The sequence below is a fragment of the Doryrhamphus excisus genome, chromosome 20, assembly GCF_030265055.1.
Source record: "Doryrhamphus excisus isolate RoL2022-K1 chromosome 20, RoL_Dexc_1.0, whole genome shotgun sequence".
Taxonomy (NCBI): domain Eukaryota; kingdom Metazoa; phylum Chordata; class Actinopteri; order Syngnathiformes; family Syngnathidae; genus Doryrhamphus; species Doryrhamphus excisus.
The window spans coordinates 6662234-6684760 of record NC_080485.1 but is presented as its reverse complement, the minus strand read 5'-3'; the positions used below and the strand labels follow the sequence as shown (position 1 = coordinate 6684760).

The window sequence follows — 22527 nt, the reverse complement described above, 5'->3', positions numbered from 1 at the left end:
TGTTCTAAGTGTAAGCCCTCCCTGTTATATGGAGTATTTATTTGATGTTTTTATTATGCAAATTTGAACTGGCCGGATCGGAGCAAGAGGGGATTGAAAAGAAGAAAAAAGAAAACAGAGAGTGTGGAGACAATAGGGGGACAATACAAAGACAGACAAAAACATCAACAACAATGACAATAACAGAACAAAAAGGACTACAAACAGGACTACACCAGCAAATGTCAATGATGGTTATAAAGGATCACAATGGAGAGAGAAGTACTAAACAGTCACAGTGATATTACTGAAATGAAACAGTCACACATATTACTGGTAATATTAGTAATAAAGACATGAACCATGATAGTAAACAGAATGAAAACGTTTTTTAACATTATTAGAGCCCTCTAGACTTGAAATAACACCCCTATAGTTACCTTCTACTTGTATTACCCAATGTAGTAGACACAATAAGAGACAATAAGCCATTTAAGACATAAATAAGCATATGTGTGTTACTGTAAATATGTTACTGAGCGGAGCGGGGCAGCAGACAGGAAGTGACATCAGGGGTTTAGAGTTGAGTTTTAGCAGCCGTTGACCTGTTAAAACTGCAATAAAAGCCTGTTGTTCTGGAGATCAGGTCAGCTGCTTGTGTGTCTCATCTAACATTACAGTAACATTACTGACACCTACTGACCAGTGTAAAATACTACATACAGTATCATCACAATGTCTTTGAATGCGTCTTAAGAATGCCTTATATTTGTCTTTTAGTTAATTGAGCTAAGTGTATGCTTGAAAATGTTTTGGCAAATCTGCATAAATATGCACAAGTTTTGACTAATAATAGGTCGTATTCAGCCACGCAACTGCATGATTTATTAGTATATTTTTGAAAAATTGTGTAGCAGGGCTGCATGCAGGCCACACAGCTAGTTCGATTCCACCCTCGGGAATTCCTCCCACATTCCAAAAACATGCTAGGTTAATTGGCGACTCCAAATTGTCCATAGGTATGAATGTGGTTTGAAAGTGGGTGGGCTGGTGACCAGTCCAGGGTGTACCCCGCCTCTCGCCCGAAGACAGCTGGGATAGGCTCCAGAATACCAGCGACCCTCAGTATAGAAAATGGAAAATGGATGGATGATCCTGAAAATGGGCTGCACGGCGGTCGAGTGGTTAGCCTGCAGACCTCACAGCTAGGAGACCCGAGTTCAATCCCACCCTCTGTGTGGAGTTTGCATGTTTTCCCCGTGCATGCGTGGGTTTTCTCCGGGTACTCCGGTTTCCTCCCACATTCCAAAAACATGCTAGGTTAATTGGCGACTCCAAATTGTCCATACGTATGAATGTGAGTGTGAATGGTTGTTTGTCTATATGTGCCCTGTGATTGGCTGGCCACCAGTCCAGGGTGTACCCTGCCTCTCGCCCGAAGACAGCTGGGATAGGCTCCAGCACCCCCGCGAGGATAAGCGGTAGAAAATGAATAAATGAATGAATGAAAACTGTGTCGCCGTGAAAATCAAATGTTTACAGTGATACAGTACAATTGCACAGCATCATACTGACAGCTGTTTGTAATATTCTGGCAACATAATTTAGCGTCATAGGAGGGGGGAATCTGCCACATTTGATTTAGCTTGTGGGAAAGTACGCTTATGCAAAGACATGAGGGTAAATCTGACTGTGACTCTTGTCTGGCTTAGCATCATTAAGTTAAAAAATAAGATGCCAACTTGATGTTAATGCTGCAATGCTGTGGCTTTGTGACAGAGCTGAATTCTTTGCCAAGAACACAGTCTGACCTCTTTCTCCTTTCCATAATGACTTTAAGTAAATGATTTCCACTTAGCTGCTGCCAAGCTGCTGCCCCACCGCTACAATGGAGATTGATTGGTCTGTGCGTGTGTGTGTTTCAGCACTACTCAATTTCCTTCTAATGTCTTCTAATTGTTCTTTTATCCTCTCAAGGTTCTTTTAGTACCACCCTCATTCTGTTCTACAGAGACAAATTAACCAAAAAAGTATTAAGTGACCATTTACTCTGATGTGATACTAGTATTACACACCAAAACGACACACTTCTAATTATGAGCAACTTCATTTAGTATAATTAATGCAATGGAAAGAAGAGCAGATGTTTCTTTTATATCCATTTTATATCTGCTTATTTACTTGGTCTCTATCAGCACACCTATTCCATTTTATTACTGTATTAACTTGACATCGACATAGACTTTCTTTATTGTCATTGCACAATAACACAGCAGTGAAATTGCCAACGAAATGACGTTGTCTGGCTCCTGTGTAATAATAAATAATAAATAATAAATAATAAATAATAAATAATAAATAATAAATAATAAATAATAAATAATAAATAATAAATAATAAATAATAAATAATAAATAATAAATAATAAATAATAAATAATAAATAATAAATAATAATGCGTGGGTTTTCTCCGGGTACTCCGGTTTCCTCCCACATTCCAAAAACATACTAGGTTAATTGGCGACTCCAAATTGTCCATAGGTATGAATGTGAGTGTGAATGGTTGTTTGTCTATATGTGCCCTGTGATTGGCTGGCGACCAGTCCAGGGTGTACCCCGCCTCTCGCCCGGAGACAGCTGGGATAGGCTCCAGCACCCCCACAACGCTCATGAGGAAAAAGCGGTAGAAAATGAATAATAAATAATAAATAATAAATAATAAATAATAAATAATAAATAATAAATAATAAATAATAAATAATAAATAATAAATAATAAATAATAAATAATAAATAATAAATAATAAATAATAAATAATAAATAATAAATAACGTGGAGAATAAATAGATTACATCAAATATGAACAATGTACAGCATAAACTGTAATTTGTACAAATAATTAAAATAATTTAGAATAAACATAACAATAATTTAAAGTTTTGGTTGTGCGTGTGGGCAGGTAAGAGGGGCTTATTTGGCATTGAGCAGTCTGATGGCCAGGGGGAAGTAGCTGTCTCTAAACCTGGTTGTTCTACAGCGGATGATGCAGAGCCTTCTCCACAACGCCAGGCGAGAAAACAGCGGGTGTTTGCGATGTCCTTAATGGGGGGGAGCGGGGTCCCAATGATATTCTCCGCTGTCCTCACCACTCTCTGCAGTAACATCCAGTCCGAGGCCTTGCAGCTCCCAGACCAGACGGAGATGCAGCTGGTCAGCAGGATCTCGATGGTCCCTCTGTAGAAAGTGGTCAGGATAGGAAAGGATAGGGAGGGTCTTCTCATCCGCCGCAGGAAGTGCAGTCACTGCTGTGCCTTCTTTGCCAGAGAGGAGGCGTGGAGTGACCAGCCGAGGTTGTCTGTGATGTGCACCCCCAAGTACTTGGTTGCACTCACAGTATTGAATACAGTAGTTCCCCGGTATTTGTATTGCTTCCCTTTTGAGACCACCCACGAATAGCAAGTAAATGCAAGTAATTGAGACACCTATAAAAATCACTCGAAGCCTGTATTATGATGCATTGAGGTGCCACTATATGCTACACCCTCCATACCCTCCTGCTAGTTTTGATGTTGACATCTCCTCTGATCTGATTTCAGATTGACATTTGCAATAAAAGTCTGTAGTGATTAGATTGAATTAGATTCCAGAACCCTGCCTACGTCTTTCTCTCATTATTTGCTTGTGACTGGGGGGTGGCCAGTGCACTTTGCAAATTTTGTGAGCGGCGTGATGTGGCGCAGCCTGACGCACCTGCACCCCGTCCTTCCCGCCAGTGTACTTTGTTGAATACATTGGATTGAAAGATTATGTCAATCTAACCCAGGGATGTAAATAATATAGGATGTATAGTGTGTGGCTCCCCCTGGGAATCCAGCAGTTACATGTTCCTTTGGCTCATAATTGCCTTGATAAATATGACAAGGCCTTTGTGCAACTGAGTATTGCATTTCTATATAATTGAATTATGCCTACTTTGTTTACGCCGAGTCTCCTAACATTAGCACTAATGTACATCAAACCGCCACAATGTAATGCGAGTGCTGGCAACGCCACGTATGCAGATTGACATGACACTGACACAAGATGGTATTGTATTCATCACAATAACAAATATTGAGTGGTTGACATATCTATGGTTTAAAAAAAAAAGTTGTTAACAAAGCTATCAGGAGTCTCGGTGTATACACTGAGCTTGTGGTTTCTCTCCTCAGGTTGTATTGACTTTAGCAAGGCTGACTGGAGGCTGCAGTATAGAATCAATCAACTACACAAACACGGGGCTCTTATCAGCTATGGAAGCTGCTAACCTTTATAGCCTGAAAACAAACAGCTCAGTAATTCTTTCACTCGACTGGCTTTTCCTTTTGTTGATGGAGGACATGAATCCCAATGTCACTTGAAGTGAAGACAGACGTCAACTTAAAACACAAACAGGAACATAAAGCTATCTTCAAGTTTTTATCTTCAATCATTACCTGGACAGTTCATCTCAATTGCTTTGGAGATGAATAGTCTACAGCGATGTGTTTAGTGCCTCTGGCTTAGTTTTAGTTTGTTGTATATTTGTGTTGGAGCGTTACATCATCTAAAAGGGAGTGCTTTTTTTGTACAAAATACAGAGAATTGACTCCTTTCTCATTGTAGTGACACCTCTGAGCTTCAGGGAGTTCATATTTTCCACCTGCAGCCATGAGTCAGATAGGACTCTCTTGACAGGAACATAGTGTGTGTGTGTGTGTGTGTGTGTGTGTGTGTACGCTTGTGTATGTGTACTTGTGTCCAATAAGTAGAAAGAAACTAGGACACGATGTCTTCAAAAGAGGCTGCTCTAATTATGGCCAGTTCCATTCCCTCAATGCTCAAGTGCCCTACTGCACTGTACTCTCACACCAACTTGACTTTCCCCATCATGCATTGCTGCTACATACCTGCAGCATGAAGTGGTCACCAGTAGTACATAGCCGTTCTGTTTTAGCCAACTTGACACTTACACGGATTTTGTCCCTAACATTGTACACAAGTTTGAGTGTCAATGAGAAAGTTTAACCGTTTAACCGTTAACTGTCTGCCAAGTACATAATTTACACAGTACATAATGATTCCCAAAGAGATACGGACATTAATACGGATGAAGCCAAAGCACAACACAACCTCTGCAGGCCAACCCGACCAACCCTCCCTAACCAAGAACTGGCATCCACACAGCCTCTTCATCATGCCACTCAACATCATGAGAACAGCGGTGCATCCACAAATCAGTAAGGCCACCACAACATTTCTCGGGCGCCAACAGATTGCTCCCAGATGGTAGCAGCCACCAGGCCAGATCGCCATAGGGCGCCACCAGCAAGTGTTTGGAATCCCTGCTGCCCAGCCCCCCCTCTTGGTGCTCTACGCCTCACGGCAGCAATATGCATCCTTTGCACATTTACAGAGAATTTGTCCCATTGTACAAAATAATGAGATCCTACGCGCAGCAAGTTTTATGCATGTAGGAAGGGACAGGCAGTCCTTGGTGGTGTGCATTCTACTAAGTCAATTCCAATCCAATCCACTTTATTTAGATAGCACATTTTATAAACAGAGTTTCCAAAGTGCTGCACAGACTAGTAAAATTAAAAAGTAATAATCCAAAACTAAAAGATCATTTAAGAAATAAAATAGTAAAATAGATATTAAAATATTAAAAACAAGAAACAAAGCAATAAAAGTATAAAAAATAAAACCAATTTCAATAAAAAACGAAGAACTAAACGACACAGGACCATACGACTCACTCCGAGTTAAACGCCAGAGACTTAAATCTTTCGATGTTGGGGGCCTTTTTAACTTGGGAGGGGAGAGAGTTCCATAGCTTGGGGCCAACCACAGAAAAGGCTCGATCCCCCCTAGTCTTAAGTCTCGTCTTAGGCACCACAAGTTGGAGCTGGCCCTCGGACCTCAGTGACCGCGCTGGAGAGTAAACTTGGATGAGGTCCGAGATGTATCTGGGGGCCAGCCCATTCAACGCCTTAAAAACAAACAATAAAATCTTAAAATCAATCCTAAAACGAACAGGCAACCGATGCAGGGAGGCCAGAATTGGGTGTGATGTGCTCCCCCTTTTTGGTTCCTGTAAAAAGCCGTGCGGCAGAGTTCTGGACTAACTGTAAGCGGGAGAGAGACTTTTGGCTAATTCCAGAGTAAAGTGCATTACAGTAGTCCAGACGTGATGAAATAAAAGCGTGCATGACTTGCTCAAAGTGTTGCAAAGATAAAAAAGATTTAATTTTAGATAAAAGCCAAAGATGATAAAAACAAGATTTTATAACTGCATTAATTTGTTTGTTGAGTTTAAATTCATCTGTTTTGGAGCTTCGGTCTTGTACTCGTTAAGCATTAAAAAGTTGTGGGCCAGCCAGGCCTTGACATCCCTTAAGCACTCGAGAAGGGGTGTCAGGGGGGCATGGTCATTTTTTGCGAGTGGCAAGTACAATTCCTAGATCTTATGTGGTTAAATAGTTGATGTCGGCAAAGTTAGAAGTCTTTCTCCATCCATTGTCTTCATCCATTGTGTCCTTCTCCCAGCAGGATGTGTCCAGCGATGATGAAGCAGCAGACCTGGCAGAGCGCTGTGAACTGATCAGCGACAGATTAATCACGTTGGAAGATGACTTACACACGGCCATACTGAACCAGGATCAGACCCTCACTGATATCCTTTCAACTCCTGTCCATGTATGTCCAGATGTTAAAAAAAAATGTTTCTGGGTCTCTCCATTCCTGGAGGCTTACCAACTCACGCATCCAGAATATGTCAGCAAACCAAATGTTAGCTCTCTGTCGTTTTGGGCGAGGTGGAGAATAAATAGCTCGAGCTGTCTTATCTGACATTCAGAGGAATGGAAGCTGAGCAGGGATCAGAGGGTTTCTGCTGACAGGTAGGGATGCGCCACCTGGAAAATGAAATGGTAAAAGTCCAAGTGAGGTTGTTGGAGGGTCGCCGATGTGGGCTGCCATTCACGGGCGCCGAGATTAAAGTAGGCAGACAGGGGCAGCAGTGTGGCAAATAGAGGAATGTCACTGTAATGACTGGAATGCCGTCATAGCTCCAGGGCCATCTTTTCATTGACCCCCCCAAACCTTTTCCCACAATCCCATTATTTTAAACCTTTTCTAACTTGCTGAATCTGGCTGTGAGAAGATGACAATATCGTTGATAAAGAGTCACATGGAAGCTGATTGCAGGTCACAATACTTCATTTTCTATGCTAATTAGAATGCTGATTGGATGTAGATTAGTTTGTTTTCGCTGTCTCTCTCTATTCTTTTGATGATATAATAATTGGTAGTCCGGCCAATTGCCATGTATTTTCTGGGAAGCCTCAATCCTTTACTTCAGTGTTTTCAACCTTTTTTGAGCCACGGCACGTTTTTTTTACATTGGAAAAATCTTGTGGCACACCACTAACCAAAAATACGCCGTGAAAATCAACCAGAATAGTCAATAGGGCATGCCCAGTAAAACGTAAACATCAACATCACGTGATACCGACTTCCCCAAGTTTTTCTTTCACTTGTTGGAATAACTCCGTATTGCCAGTTTTTCGTCTGTCCAGTCTTGAAATTTAGTTTGAATCAAAAACAAACTTTGCTTAGTCCAGTGCCGATTGCTGGCCTCCATTTTTAAAAGTGAAGAACGTCTGGATCTGCGTGTTACGTCATATCTGAGCATGCTCTGAAAGAACGCACCCGGGATAAATTTAAACAGGAAAAGATCAAATTCAATCTTGCTAATATTTTATAATTAAACTCAGGACATGTTTTATATAGATATATATTTTCTTTTTTAATAAAACTGCACTTGTGAATGGTGTATAGAAGGGTTTAGATTGCGGTAATGCATACGAAAGCTGCTTGCCAACCGCCAAAAAACAACAGAAGAAGAAAAACACCACGAAGAAGAACGCACACTGACAACTTTCCGTTTGAATCACAAAATACCTCAATCGGATTGGTTAAAGGAATATTCCATCCCTGTTCAATTCTTTCCGTTTGAGCAAATAAACCAAATGCAATTGGAATATTTGGGTCCATGTATACTATTGACATAATGGCTATTGACATAATATTTGCAAATGATGATTAATAGATGTTAATTGTGATATTGAATAATTCCTCACGGCACACCTGACGGTTTCTCAAGGTACACTAGTGTGCCGCGGCACAGTGGTTGAAAATCACTGTTTTACTTAGTACACAAAGCACCTGAAATGAAATACATTTGAAATCATCGAAATCATCCCCATCAGATTAAATATTCCTTCCTTTATCATATCATGACGGGTCAGTACGGACTCTTGCACCGTTATCAAGATGGTAGCCGATTGGCCCTCCTTTCTCTACCTTTTGCTATTTCAATGTCATTCATTGTTGCCGTTTTGAAGTATGTGCACTCATGCAAAAAAAACATTGTGGATACTTGAGGTCACTGAGGAAACAGGACAATATTGTTATTTGCTTGCAAAAAAATTGAACGGGAAACAAACACCGGATGATTCTACGGTTGCTATAGAAACTGGAAGATCAAAACTTCAACCTCTGTGGAGCTTAATTGAGTTTTCATCTCGATAGTGAGCTGTGAAGAGAGACAGAAAAAGCACCTTCCGGAGAGTTTTTATATGTATTTTATTTTATGTTTCATTGTTTTTGTGGAGGACTCTTGAGTTGTGCATCACACGTAATAACGGTGAGTGGTCTTACAACTGTTTTTGGCATTTGAGACACCCCCTTTGGGTTCAGATTGGAATTCTTGTTGTCTAGGTACCCTTACCATTTTATGATTGAACAATTATTATTATTAAGTTAAGTTATTATTAAGTGCTTCTTGATGTGGATGTCCTTTGAGATTGAATTCAAGTGTGTTTCACTTTATACATCAAAGTATTAGCATGCTCAGTCTTCTTTGGCCCCATGGTGTGTTATTTAGCAGTTGTTATTTAGCACAATAAAAACTGCACAGACAGTGAGTGAGCGACGAGTACGGTGCTTTGTTTTGGCACTCGAGAAGATGGAGTACAGGGCAAAACGACTACTTTGTTACAAAAGGTAAAATTTTGGTGAAAATATTTGAAAATGAAGTAGTCAAAGGTTTGAAAATTTAATGTCACATTCATTTTAAGTCACAGAAATATTCCATCGTGGTTAACATAAGACCGTAGCGGTGCTGGGATCACCTTTTAATTAGAATTATTTCTCAGAGCGTACTCAGATACAGCCATACAGTGCTTGGGCCCACTAAAAAAAGTCGAGTTTGAGCGCACTGATCCAAGCGTGGTACACTTCCCCTAGTCCATGCAAATGTAACCAAACCATAGAATGACTTTATAACAACACATTTCTTGATAAAATAAACACTCTAAATAATCCAAAAGTCAAATTACAAGACATGCTTGCTGACCCACGACTACATTTGTAGTAATTAATTAGTAGTTAATGAGAATGCTTCTTTTGGAAGTAAAATATGATAGCTACCACCTTGACAATTGCAGTGATATAGCAATATACACATAATGGGACAAGCAAAGAGCCTGAAACAGGAATTCTCAGGCCCGTAAGTGGGACAGTGAATGGCACCCAAGTCCAGCACCGTATGAATGTGCCTTGCTTGAGTACTTCGAAATCCTGTATTTTTGAGGAAAACGGTCTTATGCTTGTGTGGCTACCTTATGGGCAATTATCTGTTACAGTTTTTCTCGATTGTTTAAACACATTTTGTGAAAGGATGCCTCATATTCTCAGAACTCTACACACAAATCCAAAAATCACTCACACATTTCTGAAAACCCCTCAATTCTCCTGCAAAATGAAACTTTACATCCAAAACAGTCTTCATTCTTCTCAAAATGGTGTTTTGTCTCCAAATGACGCACACAAACCACAATATGAACAAATATTTATATGAACCAGTTGAACACTGATGTGCTCAGTGTAAAACACTGTGATTACATCATATTCATCATGACTCGGGCCTTTTTGGGTTCAGTTTGACATAAAATATTTTAGAATTGTTTTTTGTTTTTTTGGTATTTTTTTTTACTCAGAACACAAAATTACACAGAAATATATTTTTTTATTTTTCACAGAAAAACAATGTACGAAGTGTTCATCACAGCCAACACAAAGTTCCACATACAGTGGTCTGCATCTAAACGTATACAGCTTCAGTTCAAGAAATAATAATAATCATAAACCAAAAATCAATCAATAACAAAGCAAAAGACTATCCTGCATCACGTCTTCTGTTTGGGTCAGGCCACAGCACCTCATCTACATCACATGCAAGGTTTTCTCTGGCCAAGCAGCGGGGGAAATATCGCCTAGCATGGCCAATCCAGCCATGGAAAGCATCCGCTGGAATCTCTCTACATGCATCTTCCATAGCTTGGAGAAGGGGATTGTGTGTTTGTGGATTTCTGACCCTTTGCCCAGCCTCCCTCATTGTTAGACCGCTAATTGTAAAAATGTGTGACAGGTGTTTACCCATGTGATGAGTCCGTGTGAATAATAGGAATATTCATTTGACTGTTTTGAGTGGCATTGTGTTCTTTGTGAAAACAAGAAGTTTACTTCATGAAAATTGTGCCAAAACTCAGAGAATTGTGTGTAGTGTTTTGAAAAAAGTGTGTTGTAGATCTGCAGTCTGAGTGTAAAGCAGGAATTGTGCTTATAGTTTAGCAGACTTGGTTCATGGAGTTGGTGCATTGGTTATATGTTGTGGTCATTGGGTCTCAGGCATCACAAATTGTGTGTAAACAATCGAGAAAAACTGTAAGCTAAGCCCTGTTGAGTTGAAACTATGAAGAAAATAAGTGAGAAATCCATGGTTAGTTTAAGTTTCGACAAACTTGACTATCCCATTTAGACTGTGCTGCTTTCAAAGTGTAGCCAAACCTTCTGCAGGATCCAGCCTTTTTTTTTTTTAATGGCTGTTTAATTATGGATGGAGACAATCTGTGTCCATTCAAACAGTAAAACGAAGCCATCGGGCTCCATCTGCCATCAAAACCGCCCCTTTGATTAGACACTTTGATTCCAAGCCGGACACTGGCTGGCTTGATTTGGGTTTCTAAGCAGGTTAAACAAGTCCCCTGTGACGACAGCCTCTATCCCGTCTCATTGATGGCTTATGAATAATGCAGCTGTGCAGTCGCTTTGCTCGGGTCTTGCCACCCAGCGCCGCTGATGAGATCATGAATAGTGGATTGGTCCAATTCACTCCTCAAGTGCATGGGGTTAAATTGAGTACGTCATGATGATGTGTCCCGGTAATCAGCTTGGTGACCAAATTGGACATAGATGACTTCATCGGCTAGAGCCAATAAGTATCACATCTTATGGAGTAATATGTGTAGCTGGAATTTTATTTTCAACTTATTCCTTAACTCATACGGCACAGTCGCTGGAGAAGCAAGTTCAGGAAGTTAAAACCACTTTGCAAAACATGCTCGCCCTGCTCAAAGATGAAGACGACGATGTTCGGGAACTCCAAGACGATGACCCGGTGGAAAATGGGATTTTAGAAGATGAAGACGAGGACCAGTACTTCAGTGACAGCTGGGATATTTGAAACAGAAGCCTGTTGTGTTTTATGAGCACTCACACTGGGAGCCCGACCTCCACTCTCCAGTGGAAGTGACACCCCCTCCACTTAATGTAAAGTCTCCCTCAAAGCATTTACAAGTGGTCCCCCGTGGAACTGCTAAACGTCTCAAAAAAGGTTTTTTATAGATGTGGGGCTGAAACACTTGAAAACAGGAAATACTGTAAGTGCCTTTAGGTCTTTCTAGCTACTTCTGTTGGTTAAAATCAACCAGTCTTTGAAATGAAGTGACACCCAGGTTAAATGGATTGTGAAAGTCATGTTATGTGTTTATTACTAACATAAAGCCCACTGACCAAACCCGAAAATGTACACTGAACCCCACATTTTGTGGGACCAAAAAGACTAGAGATCTTTAAGGGAAAACTTTTATTTTTTTAATTTTCCCTTTCGACAATCCTTGTGTGAAACATGAACATGTTTTTCCCTTTTCAGGAGCAAAACAGCTAATACGAGAAAGCTAACAATGCATGTATTGGGACTCACCTATTTTGACTACAAAGCTCTCTAAAAAACCTTCCAAAACGCCAACAATGTGCCATTTGCATCATGTGATGTGCATATTAACCAAGCTACAGCATTGTTATTGTAGGTGTTAACACCGAAGAACTACGTTTCTGGTGTAGCGACACATTGCCTCGTTCTCAGTGTATTACAACACTTCACACCACCACCGAGAAATAATGTAAGCTAATGGAGTTGATGTATTACCTGTAAGTTTGAATCAAATGTACCAAATTGAATTTAAGTCTTGTGCTGGAAGATACAGCCATCCCATCAATAGGCATCCCAGTGAGAGCGGACATTGTAAGTGACTTGCGATGACAATGGGTTAGTGTTTCACTATAGCACCCAGCAATGTTATACTCTGAGGGAGTAAAAGTAAATTGTAGTAGTCGTCGTCGACTCTCAAAAAGTCTGCCATGACTAGTGATAGCATACGCTGTCTCTTTGTGGATGTTGTTGACGGAAGTAGCATCCGCTGCTACGGCCGCTGTGCAATCAACACGCCCAAGAAGGAAGTTCCGGTAATGCTTAAAATAACCAAAATACTCAGAAGTAGAACATGTTATCATGAATGTTTGTGTTAGTACATGCTTACAACATGTATATACATGCATTGTTAACTGCCTCATGCTAGCAGTTTTTCCATATTTGGAAAGCAATGATGTGTGCTGATGTTTCACATAAGGATTGTGGAAGATGGGCAAAAGTCCAAAAAAAGTGCAATTATCAAAAGTTACATTTTTAAGTCGTGGGGCTATTTATGTGTATTTTTGTATTTCAAGTTGCCTTCATGTCATTTTGTGTACTTGGTGCTAACTTGAACAATACTGTTTAATTGTAAAAATGTAATATTTCTGTCCTGTGGCTTACGGATCAAATGACAAAGGAGTATTAGGGCCACAATGAAAAGAAAACAACAACAAAAACACTCTGAGACCAGCAGTCTTATGTCTCTTTAAAGACCTGCCATATAAGATTATCTTCTTATATTGTTAAAAGCCCAACCAAAGAGGTGATTTAGTCCATGTTTGTCCTGTCATTTGACCACAACAGGCACAATAATCCCTAAGACCAACTACTGTTGCCGGCTGAAACCTAACCCTGAACCTCCAACATCCCTTTTGTTCCACTAGCACAACAAATATATGTCTTAAATGGCTTATTTTCTCTTATTAAAAACCATATTTAGAAGGACGTGAACAGGTTTTCTATGCTCAAACTACTAAAATATTCCATTTATAAATAAGGAATCCTACCTTTGTTGAAATTCACTGATGATGGTCGAGTCTGGAACCAATTAACCGCAATAAATGTACCATTTGGGATTTTTTTGTTTAAACTATGACAGCTCTATTCTTGTATTCTTTATTATTGAATTTACTTTTTTATGACGATCATAACATTTGAGTTCATTCTTGTGACACAAAGACCTCTTTTCACATTAAAATGTGAAATTATTTTCTTCTAATATTTTTTATCTTGTATAATTTTTATTTTTTTCAGTTTGTTTTATTATTTATATATTATTATTATACTATTTTTTGTTTGCAGAATTTAAACATTTTATTTTTTTTTTCATTTTTATTTTTAAAATTATGAGTTTATTCTGGCTGCACGGTGGTCGAGTGGTTAGCGCAGACCTCACAGCTAGGAGACCAGGGTTCAATTCCACCCTCGGCCATCTCTGTGTGGAGTTTGCATGTTCTCCCCGTGCATGCGTGGGTTTTCTCCGGGTACTCCGGTTTCCTCCCACATTCCAAAAACATGCTAGGTTAATTGGCGACTCCAAATTGTCCATAAGGTATGAATGTGAGTGTGAATGGTTGTTTGTCTATATGTGCCCTGTGATTGGCTGGCCACCAGTCCAGGGTGTACCCCGCCTCTCGCCCGAAGACAGCTGGGATAGGCTCCAGCACCCCCGCGACCCTTGTGAGGAAAAGCGGTAGAAAATGAATGAATGAGTTTATTCTTGTTTAAAAATAAAGCAAATTTTCAATTTCTATCTTTTAATATTGCATTTTTCTGGTAGTTTGGGAAAAATATATATTTTTTCCGCTCTTCAGTGTGTCCCTAATACTCCTTTCTATAAAATATCTTGATGCTTTGCTTTTAAATACTATTACTATTTAATACTATTTAAACATTTGCACACATAATATGCAACTTTGAAGGCTAAAATATCAGTTGGCAGAGAAAAACGTGTGAAACTGCTGTTTGCACAACCGACTGCATTATGTTTTATGCTAAATCGTGTCCATTCCAGACATTGTGTAATCTTATTTTGAATGTACTGTACATTCCCATATGTCGTATTTATTACCTCTCATGTCTCACTAATTACAGTTCCATACGTTGCGCCTGATGACCGTGTCCTGCTGTTTTTCCTTGTTGCCTCCACTTTGGCAATTGCCCCTCATGGAGAATGTGCGGGCATCCTTCCAGGCAAGTGGGGGCAGTGTTGACATGCCGGAGCTATCAATACACTAATAAAGGTCCTCTAGTGAGGTCTGTAGGGGATACAAGCTTCTTTTGTTATCTCACCTCAGCAGCAGCCGTGTGGCTAATTGGAAGACAAACTGGCTGGCGGAGGAGGGCGTGTGGCGGTGAAGGTGGAGTGCTGTTGCTTTGTCTCCATCTGATCCAGCCTTGTGTGTGTTGTCGTGGGCCAGGCGGCTGGATCCTCGGAGGCGTGTGCAGTCGCGGCTTGTAAACACAGCTGAGTGCTCAGGCAGGCTTTTTCCACAGTCGCACAATGCCTCTTTCGCACACTGCTGACAGGTTGAAAAGCACTTTCCTAGCCGGAAGACTCCCACCTTCTATCAGCTTGAGGGAACATACGGTTGGAGCTGGGCGCGCACACCTTTCTTCCCCCCCAAAACTCCAACCTCATAATTGAATCTGTTGTGGCACCACAGTGAGTCCCATGAGAGAGCTGGGCTCCTAAAATTGCTGAGGGTAAAAAAATCCAGATGGTTTGCAGTAGATACATATAGCAAGACAATATATTTACTTGTTTGGGATGAAATTGTATGTCATATACTGTACTTCACTGGACATTTCATTAGGTACCTAAGAGGATCCGATATAAGACTTGATAGAGGTTGTTGTTGATAGAGGTGTACTTTGCTATTGTGGTATTGAACACTGAAATCTACAAATCTAAAACATATTCAGCTATACAAGAACACCAATGTATCATATTTACCCGAATAAATGATCCTGAAAACAAGCTGCACGGTGGTAGAAGATGCGGGTTCCCCCACTCGGGCATCTCCGTGTGGAGTTTGCATGTTCTCCCCGTGCATGCGTGGGTTTTCTCCGGGTACTCCGGTTTCCTCCCACATTCCAAAAACATGCTAGGTTAATTGGTGACTCCAAATTGTCCATAGGTATGAATGTGGGTTGAATGTGGGTGGGCTGGCGACCAGTCCAGGGTGTACCCCGCCTCTCGCCCGAAGACAGCTGGGATAGGCTCCAGGATACCAGCGACCCTCGTGAGGATAAGCAGTATAGAAAATGGATGGATGATCCTGAAAACGGGCTGCACGACGGTCGAGTGGTTAGCGCGCACACCTCACAGCTAGGAAACCCGAGTTCAATCCCACTCTCGGCCATCTCTTTGTGGGTTTTCTCTGTGTACTCCGGTTTCCTCCCACATTCCAAAAACATGCTAGGTTAATTGGTGACTCCAAATTGCCCATTGCTATGAATGTGAGTGTGAATGGTTGTTTGTCTATATGTGCCCTGTGATTGGCTGGCGACCAGTCCAGGGTGTACCCCGCCTCTCGCCCGAAGACAACTGGGATAGGCTCCAGCACCCCCACGACCCTCGTGAAGATAAGTGGCAGAAAATGAATGAATGAATGAATTATCCTGAAAACAAGAATATTTTCCAACAACAGTTTTTGGAAAAATATTTTTAAAAGACAAAATGTTCTTTTTTCCATTCATGTTTTCAGTATTAGTTCGACAGTCCTTTAATTAAAAATTAATTAATAAAATTAGCATCTTAACTTCTGATTTTGTTATGTTTAGTTGTGAATATGTTTGTAATCATCATTAGTCTTGCTAATTAGACAATGAAATGCATAGAAGTGTCATATGCGGAGGCACATGACACTTCTTCACTACTTGAAGCGACGCATGAGAGCGAGGCATGCATGAGCTGAGAGGTGTTTGTCATTTCCGTCCTTCCATAGAGAGGAAAATATGCAAAAATATGCATTGGGTTGCCAAATGGTGGATTATATAAAATATATATCCAAGATCACCATTTCTACAACAAAGTACCAGAACTTTTCCTGCAGAAGGATAGAATACATGTATGTACTTTATATACAGATAAAATGAATAAATCACACCGGGCAATCAAGCACAGAGAAAATGTATGCAGAGTCAATAAACATCTTAAATTGAATTGCGACGCATATCTAATGTATTTATTTTGCTGTGAAAGTATTCATATAGCACAGATTAAAAACACACTTTAGGAAAGTAAATACATGAATAATGGTACACAACTTATTGTACTGAGAGAACACAACTAGGTTGTCCACTGCAGAGAAAAAAACCCCTCATAACAGTCTTATTTCTTTTTGTTGCACCGTGTGTACTTCTCAACCTGCTCACATATTCTCCAGCCATCCATCCACCGCCTTCTTTGTCTTCTCCTATGTTCTCTGTGTCTGTTATCTCTTTTTGCAATGTGCCCCTACTTACAAAATCACAACCTGAGCTGGCCTTTTTTTTGGATTTTTACCTTGTATCCGAACCCTTGGTCCAAACTTGTAGATCCAAATTTCTGATCCTGTTCCTTTTGTAACCCCAACAACGTATATATTGTTATATATGAGCTGGAAACCTCATATTACAAATATACAACATAAGGTGGCCAGAAATATTTCAGTATTGAACAAAGCAAAATTTGTTCTCAATCAGAAATCACTCCACACTCTTTATTGCTCTCTGGTTCTACCATATCTTACTTATTGTGTGGAAATATGGGTAATAACAACAAAAGCAATCTTCACTCGCTAAATGTACTGCAAAAAAAGGTCAGTAAGGATAATTCATAATGCCGCCTACAGAGAACATACTAATTCCTTATTTCTAAAATCACAAATACTTCAACTTGCTGATATAGTTCATCTTCAAACAGCTAAAATAATGCACAAGGCTAAAAATAACCAATTAGCTAAAAATGTCATCCAATACTTCTCTACAAGAGAGGAGAAATATGATCTCAGGGAAGAACTACATTTGAAACACTTCTATGCTAGGACTACGTTAAAAAGCCATAGCATTTCAGTATGTGGAATCAAACTATGGAATGGATTGAGTAAGGACCTCAAACAATGCACAACGATGAGCCAATTCAAGAAACAATACAAGCAGTTGATGTTTGCTAAATACAAGGATGAAGAGTCTTGAACCAGTCATGATGTGCTATACATATCACTATATTGACACTTACTATGGTACCCATTATGTCATTGTAGGGTCACATCACCTTGTACTTTGGTACGAGGTACATTATTAAAAAAAACAAACAAAACAACAGAAAAAACCTTAAACTGTATTATGGAAAGCAGGAAGTGAACAAATGTAACAGTTACTGATTGTAAAAGTACCAGATGGAGGGGTAGGATTTAATAAGCTTTGCTTCTTCCTACTCCTTTTGGACATGTGGAACTGTGAACTGATTATGGGATGCACTCAATTGTAATCTGATGTATGTTCAAATGAAATAAAACCATTACCATAAATATTGTTATATATCTTCTATATTGTTCACATATAGCTTGCCTTTTCATCCGTCCATATTTGCCCACATAGTACTATACAGTGAGACAAGGGGTAGGCTGGCCAGGAGGATTTGGTGATGAAGGAGCGGAAGGAAGGGCAACAACAGGGAAACAAAAACCTCAGCATACATTTGCACAAGTAAGCACATTTTTTACACAACATGAACACAAGACTGGCGCCACAAAGAGGAACGGGAAGGTGGAGATCCCAGCACGGCCAGGAGCCGAAATACGGATTAAGTAGTTTGTTTGGGTTAAAAGACCAGGCTACTCTGTTAATTCTGGTCTCTCCAAGCTGTTTTTCCTTGTGATTCATAGTCACAGTTCGAGCGCTAACGGCTTTACCCACTATATCAATAATGACCAGCAGTTGTTGAGGGGGGTTGTGTCGAACCATCTTATGAATTCTGCGATACACCAGAACCGTGCATATTCCAAACAGCATCAGACTTGTTATCATGGTTCTGAATAGGTAGACATCTTCAATGTCTTCCACGGAAAGGAGAATTGCCAGGCACATGACCTTCCACTTCCCACACCTGTCCATCATGTGACTTACATCCGTGACTGTTCTGTCAGGGCAGACAGGTTCCCCCGAAAACCTGAGCTTCTTGTCCAGAAAATCTTGTCACTTGCGTGGAGAGACCAGTCGATCAATTCCATGATTAGATTAAAAGAATAGCAGAGAGAGGCTCTTAAAAGTACGAGACATAAAAGCAAAGCAGGGAAGATAAGGTAGAGGAAAGAGTGTGGAGGATGTGACCCCTTTTGTTGAGAGAAGAAGAAGATCTGTATCGCATTTTTGATGCTCAGATAACCAAATTCTGTCTGAGCTAGCGGAGGTGTCTACAGGTGATCTTTGTGTTACGACATGGTTAGAAACACCGGAAGCCCGAGTACTCAGTACTGTCTGACCAAACATTATACGGTTACAAACACTGAGTTTACTTTTAGTTCACTTTTGCATGGGATATTTCCATTACTGTATTTTATATCATTCATGTACTCTGTGTAAAAATACTACCAAAAAACTACTGCTAAACCGTTCAGGTGGCAACACCCTCAACTTGAATAGTTCCTTGGTGAATTAGTGTACGTATTGAACGGACACGTACAATACTCGAGACTCAATGCCCAACCTTAAATGGGACATACAGATTCTTTTTGTAAACAGTTTAATTGCCTACAGTAGTCCATCCGATAAGGCGGCACGGTGGTCGAGTGGTTAGCGCACAGACCTCACAGCTAGGAGATTCAGGGTTCAATTCCACCATCTCTGTGTGAAGTTTGCGTGTTCTCCCCGTGCATGCGTGGGTTTTCTCTGGGTACTCATGCTAGGTTAATTGGCGACTCCAAATTGTCCATAGGTATGAATGTGAGTGTGAATGGTTGTTTGTCTATATGTGCCCTGTGATTGGCTGGCGACCAGTCCAGGGTGTACCCCGCCTCTTGCCCAAAGACAGCTGGGATAGGCTCCAGCACCCCCGCGACCCTTGTAAGGAAAAAGCGGTAGAAAATTAATGAATGAATGAAATTGTCCATAGGTATGAATGTGAGTGTGAATGGTTGTTTGTCTATACGTATGTGCCCTGTAATTGGCTGGCGACCAGTCCAGGGGTGTACCCCGCCTCTCGCCCGAAAACAGCTGGGATAGGCTCCAGCACCTTCGTGAGGACAAGTGGCAGAAAATGAATGAATTATCCTGAAAACAAGAATATTTTCCAACAACAGTTTTTGGAAAAATACTTTTAAAAGACAAAATGTTCTTTTTTCCATTCATGTTTTCAGTATTAGTTCAACAGTCCTTTAATGAAAAATTAATTTATCGAATTAGCATCCTAACGTCTGATTTTGGGGTGGTGTTGTATTTAGTTGTGAATATGTATGTAATGTAATTGACATCATTAGTCTGGCTAATTAGACAATGAAATGCATAAAATGAGTCCATCCAATAAGTAGACACCTCGTATTGCAAATTTTATACTTGATATTTTGAGGTGACAATAAAGAAGTCATCATGCTGCCAGATGACTGCGACTTCTGCATGGACGGAAAGTGTTTGCATCTCCGCCATCGCACAAATGTGCTTTAATCTGCTCAAACTGTACGTACTATAAAAAAGAGAGTTGACTATTTATGTATTTTTTTTTGTTGAGCCTGCGCCATCAATCTTTCCTCAGTTATCATGTTTCCAGGAATTTCTTTTTAAGTAAGGCCCCAGGGGTATTGGAAAAGACCCTTGATTAAATATATGATCATATCAGCTCTTACCGTGAGTTAAAATGGTGAAAGTGCTCGAAAGACAAAATGTATACCTTGTGTGTGTGTGTGTGTGTCATCTCAGAAGTCCTTGTGTCTCTGTAAAAGCTTAAGCTTATCCTTTTCTACAAAAACTTTGACTTAATCCCATCCTCAGTACCAAAATTGAAAATGTGCTTCTTCCTTAAGACTGACCTTACTTTCAAAAGACAAAACTTTTACATTTAGACAGGTCTCAACATGTCACTAGACAGAATATGGCCTACTAACACACAAAGCACAACATGTACCTGCTAAGTAAATACAAACAATGGCTCCTCTGACTTCCTCTGGTGGACAAAAGCGGCATTGCAGCGACCCAGCAGCAATAACCAATGAAATGCTTTGCCCCAACAAAATGCATGATGGGATGAAGTTAAAATAGCTGCTGTTTTTATTTTAAACTCATCTTATCACTTGCTTTGTATGTTTCTTACCTACCTTTTGAGTGTTAAGTTGCTGTGTGATGATTTTAGTGTTTTTTGGGGGGGGGACTGAGTCATTGACCTGCGATTTCCATTTCCATAGCTCTAAATGAACCGCCAACCTACACACAGACAATTGTATATGTATGGATGTATATTATAGTTCAAATATTATTATTATACTTAATAATTATAATAATTATTATACTTAATTGTCTTTAAATGACTTTATATAGTGCTACATATTTTGCAATGTTCACACCGGATACTGTTTGCTCATTAAATGTTGGAACTAAAAATATTTTTTTCTTAAAACACAAGTTTGACATTTTGTTTTTAATTTATTTTTTTCAAGCTGCTGTGTCTCTTCTCTCTTCTCTTCTATATATTATTTCCATATCTTTTGTAAAATAAGAAACATACTGAGGTAAATTTCAATGGTGCAACTATTTAATACTTTTATTTACACTAATATACACTAATAATATACATTAAGTCTATTTAAGACTTGCAATAATTAAGAATAATTTCAGTTTTTTAATGGAATTACCAGCTAATGTCCTTAGATAACCACCTCAAAAAGTCTTAAATGCTGTCTGCCATGTTCATATACCGATGATGTGTTCAGGTGCATCGGAAGATGTGCTTACTATGTACTACTACTTCTTGCTTGGTCAGATGGGCGCTATTCAGGTTGACAACCAGGAATAGGCCGGTGACGACTGTCAGCACCCAGGTTGGGGAGTGTCAGCAGGCCAGACCACATTCTCTGTCAGGAGGAAACCAATTATCAAGCCACATATCCACTCATGGAAAGATAGTGTGGATGTGGATTGTAAGTTGTAGGCAATCACAACCAAAATCGTCAGGCTTGCCCAGGAGAGGTTGGGAGGCCTACTGAATCAACGTACACTATGAAGCAAAGAACAGTGAAGATCTGGGACACAAATTGAACTGGGATCCCAAATATCCCCCGACCCAGAGTTTGGGAAAGACTGGTTCACAGCAGAAAGACATTTTTAATTTTTTTTTGTGTTGTCCACAGGAATGGCCTATTTTGAAACCACAGAGGGGAGATAATTGATCACTTCCATGTGCTTGCAGGAAAAAGATATTGTTAGTAAATCCCCCAGGGTGTGCTCGTCATTTAAGGAGCATGGGTTCACCTTGCAGCCTCCCTGGAGGACTGCGTGTGAGAAGGATGAAATGTCTTAGCAGGGTTGCCATCCTAGACATTTTGTCTCAGTAACAGACATATACTACATTCAGTAAGGACAGCATCAATGCATCTCATGGATGGGATCGGGTTACTTTTTTGTGGAAGGGGGGTAAAATGATTGATGGAGGCAAGTGAAAACTGTAGTAGGACAGGGGTGTCCCAACCGAGGGCCACATTACTGAAAAATCAGAGGATACCAGGGACACTTAGCTTTTTTCTGACATGTGTAGATATGCTAAGAAAGCTATATATATATATATATATATATATATATATATATTTTTTTTTTTTTTTTTTTTTTAACTGCACCTTGGCTTTGTGATATAAGTAAAAAGTGTACTTGCTTTGCTGTTTTTTTAATTTATTTTCCAAATATTTTAACTTTATTCCTCAATAATCTTCATGACTTTAGTCACATAATATTTTCTATTTATTGTCATAATAGTATCACTTTTACTGCCTTATCTACTGCCCAATTTTCCCCCAAATTACAACTATTATTTTGTTTTATTTTATTTCTTTCCCCATAATATTAAGACTCTAATAACAATTTTCTTTCATATTTAATCTAAAATGACATTATTTTTCCTCATAATTCCCATAATAGTATCACTTTTACTGCCTTATCTACTGCCTCATTTTCCCCAAATTACA

The 22527-nt window shown here is 39.8% G+C and overlaps 1 protein-coding gene across 7 annotated transcripts in view; it reads left to right on the top strand.

Moving 5' to 3' along the window:
• disc1 (DISC1 scaffold protein) overlaps positions 1–17510 on the top strand; it is a 70463-nt gene extending 52953 nt beyond the window's left edge. For 2 of the 7 annotated variants that reach the window (XM_058058853.1, XM_058058849.1), the window contains one exon: positions 6550–8847. In XM_058058853.1, coding sequence (XP_057914836.1) covers positions 6550–6849 — 300 coding nt within the window. In that variant the 3' untranslated portion in view covers positions 6850–8847. Of the gene's footprint in view, positions 1–6546; positions 8848–11415 lie in introns of those variants that run through there. The other 5 variants (XM_058058848.1, XM_058058854.1, XM_058058850.1 and 2 more) reach the window with 4 other exon arrangements.
• Positions 17511–22527: the final 5017 nt, after the last annotated feature.